The following is a 3,469-nucleotide window of genomic DNA, read 5'->3' as shown; positions in this document are numbered from 1 at the left end:
TTAATAGCTTGAATCTTACAAATTAATAACGCAAATGTTGTAAATTTATAATTTAATTCGAAAAAGTTCAATTCTTCGATGTTCATTGTACGATGGTTGAAACACAAATGACATCGCACGAAAGTCGTGTGTTCCTTGTATACCTGTTGGTATACACTTGGCAATGTGCTAATGTTTAAAAGATTAATGTTTAAAAAGATTATCAGTTGAAAAGTTTATTATAAAGGCATTATTATAAACGAGGAGATTTATAGTCGATAGTAAATTATTCTAGTAATTTCGAATAAAGTTAACACGTATAGAAGACCCAACCAACGTATTACCCTTCTTATGCTATCGCATCGACATTGTCCTTTAGTTCCCTGACTTTCACGTACTATGTGTCTAAAATATGTATACATATGTACATATGAATATAGTTCGAAATAAGTATTTAGCGACTTTTAAGTTCTTTGTTACTTATTAAAGGATGGAAACAGTGCGTTCTTGTGGTTGAAAGGGAATAAGATCTTGTCTTCTCTGCGAAACTGAACATAAGATTGTGAAACCCAATCTTAAGACTCATTTTGAGGTTATGTCCCAAAAGTTTGTCTTTTTTACAAATAAGTTTTCTATTATGTTATATACTTGGACAATTAATTTATTTGGTAGCATTGCTATTTTTAATATTTTTTATGAAAGATTTAAATTATTTATTTATTATTTAATTTATCCGTCAATGAAACAAATGATTTTCTAACGCAAGTATGTAATTTTTAATGTAGGCAGTATGTATTAATGTAGGCAAAGTTACTGTTTTATGTACAAAATATGAAAGGTAACATTGTTATTGAACTAGATAATTTACTTTTTTATTAAATTTATACACATAACATTTAAAATTTGTTTCTATGTCTTATTAACTATTATGGATTATAATATTTTAGAAATGTTCCAGTTATGTATATTGTCCAAACTGTGACAAATCGTGGCCTGGTTGGGATGCTGATCTTTACAAAAATCATCCGTATCATCGAGGAACAGCCATAGAATTTCCTGGTGTATATATAAAGGTATTTACTTACCTGTATCCGATACATCCTTCCATTATTTAATTTCTAATTCATGGTAATATTATTCGTTAATTTTCCCTTTCAAACTAATTTACATTTAAGAATATAACAAGAGATTATCAACCATCAATTATAAAAAAAGGAGTAAGATTTTTTAGTGAAGAGAACTTGATAAAAAGTATTGTTAGAATAATAATTTTATTATTATTATTTATATTTGAGATAATATTCGTAAGAAATTAATATTAACCTATTGTTTTATATTCACTTTTATACAAAGCTAGATTTTCTAAATCCTTGGGAAATTAATTCATTGAAGAACGCGCTTGAAAAAATACCTTGGGAAGTTTCTCAGAGTGGAAGAAGGAAACAGGTATTTCAAACAGTATAATATATAACTACATTTATTATTATAAAATTTTGAGATATCGATAAAGTTTATTAATAGATAAGATAGGAAGATTTAAGACATAATTTAAAAACTCCAGAATTTTGGTCCAAAATGCAACTTCAAGAAAAGAAAGCTTCAGTTGGGTTTTTTTGATGGTTTTCCAAAGTCTACTCAATTTGTGCAACAAAAATTTTGCCAAGTACCCATGCTTAATAATTTCCAAACGGTAGAACAATGTACTTTAGAGTATGATTCGCTACGAGGAGCTTCAATAGATCCACATATCGATGACTGCTGGATTTGGGGTGAAAGAATAGTTACTGTGAATGTCATGGGTAACTCAGTTTTAACAATGAGTCCTTACCATGGTCCAGATACAAAATATAATTTAGAAAGCGTTGCAGAGTATTCCACTATACTCGAAGGCTTCGAATTTGATACAAATGATAAAAATGAAAGTAATAAAGATATCGTTGTAAGGCTCCCAATGCCAGAGGGATCGCTTATGATTCTTTATGATAGTGCAAGGCAAGAAATTTTTCTTACAGACATGGCGAATTAGTACTTAAACATCTATATCGTATTATATTTCTGTAATTGTTTGGCAAATTTAGTTATACAATTATTTTAATTGTCAGGTACAACTTGAGAAAGTATTTTATAACATAGATAAAATAGAATATAGTGAATGTGAATTTTATTGCATTATTTACATAATTACTAGATTCTCTTCTATATTTTTTGTAGGTATAAATGGGAACATTGTGTTTTAAGAGAAGATATAACTTCTAAGCGAATTTGTTTGGCTTATCGCGAATTAACTCCTCCATATTTATGCACCTCAACAAATAATGAAATAGTCAAAGAACTCTTAAAGAGAGCTTCGGTCTTTCAATGAAGTGTGACTAAGGTTTGAAAATAATTTATTCCAACAAAGTATGTAATATAAAATTTGTACGAAATATTTGTACGTTTCATTATGTATTATGAAAATATATTAGATCCTTCTATATATATATATATATGTCGGAGATGAAAGGGAAGCCGAAGCCGTTCCTTGGAAATTTTGGGAACATCTTCTAGCAGTCTAGCCTGGATTTTATCATAGCTGTAATTGTTCGAGATTTGTGATATCAAGATTGGGTTCGAGGCGACAATTGGTCGCCGAACGTAGCCACGGTCACGGGATGGATGTTTTATCTAACGGAGGTCTGGAGTGGTTGTATGTGTTCCCCGAGAAATGTGGTTGTGGCGGCATGCGACCTCGAGAGCGGGCCTAGCCACGTGTGATGTTGCCTCGGAGGTGCCGATGCAATGGGACATACATTGTATTAGTAATCAAAACTCCAGGCAGAAACTGCCTAGCAACGGCGTTTGGAACTTTCTCGATGCTTCCAACGAGTGTGCCTAGCAACGGCGTTTGGAATCTTCTCGATGCTTCCAAACGGGTATAGAAAACAAAATGCAATCGTACAGGGAGAAAAATCTCCACGAGACTGGCTTTCGTCTTGTGACTGCTTTAGAGAGTGACACGTCGTGTTTCTGTGCTTAAGATCAGTCTACGCTTAGTAAGGGATCATCCCGTTGATCGTGGATTCGTTTGAACTCAAATTATTGTTTATAACGATTATTAACTTATTGTTTGTAAACCATATTATTCATTGAACTTACTATCCGTTAAACGTATTATTCATTAGCTTTATTATCTGTTAGACTTACTAACCGTTCAACTTATTATCCACCAACTTTATTATTTGCTTAATTTATTATTCGTTCAATATATTTTACGCTAACTTCATTATTTGTTAAGTTTATTATTCTCTAGACTTATTATTTGTTAATCTTTGTAATAGACTTGTGTATACGTGAAAATATAATCTTAGTTGTGTTAAACAATGGATAACTCACGTGAAGAATTGTCACGCGCCCAAAATTCCAATCTCACCCCGACATATATATACACAGATATATATCTACAGCTACAGTTTTATAGAAACGTAATAATAAATGAAATTAGATATCTACT

At 31.2% G+C, this 3,469-nt stretch overlaps 1 protein-coding gene across 1 annotated transcript; it reads left to right on the top strand.

Annotated features, from left to right (window-relative positions):
* Positions 1 to 545: 545 nt before the first annotated feature.
* LOC138178140 (alpha-ketoglutarate-dependent dioxygenase alkB homolog 4-like) lies at positions 546 to 2,394 on the top strand (the record flags this gene model as incomplete). Its single annotated transcript, XM_069109647.1, has 5 exons — positions 546 to 571; positions 938 to 1,052; positions 1,333 to 1,425; positions 1,541 to 1,971; positions 2,191 to 2,394. Coding segments are annotated over 5 exons (816 nt in total), but the record flags the coding sequence as incomplete, so codon positions are not given.
* Positions 2,395 to 3,469: the final 1,075 nt, after the last annotated feature.

Source organism: Bombus flavifrons, chromosome 3 (assembly GCF_040668555.2).
Source record: "Bombus flavifrons isolate JBK064 chromosome 3, iyBomFlav1_principal, whole genome shotgun sequence".
NCBI lineage: Eukaryota > Metazoa > Arthropoda > Insecta > Hymenoptera > Apidae > Bombus > Bombus flavifrons.
This window is presented reverse-complemented; position numbering and strand designations above follow the sequence as displayed.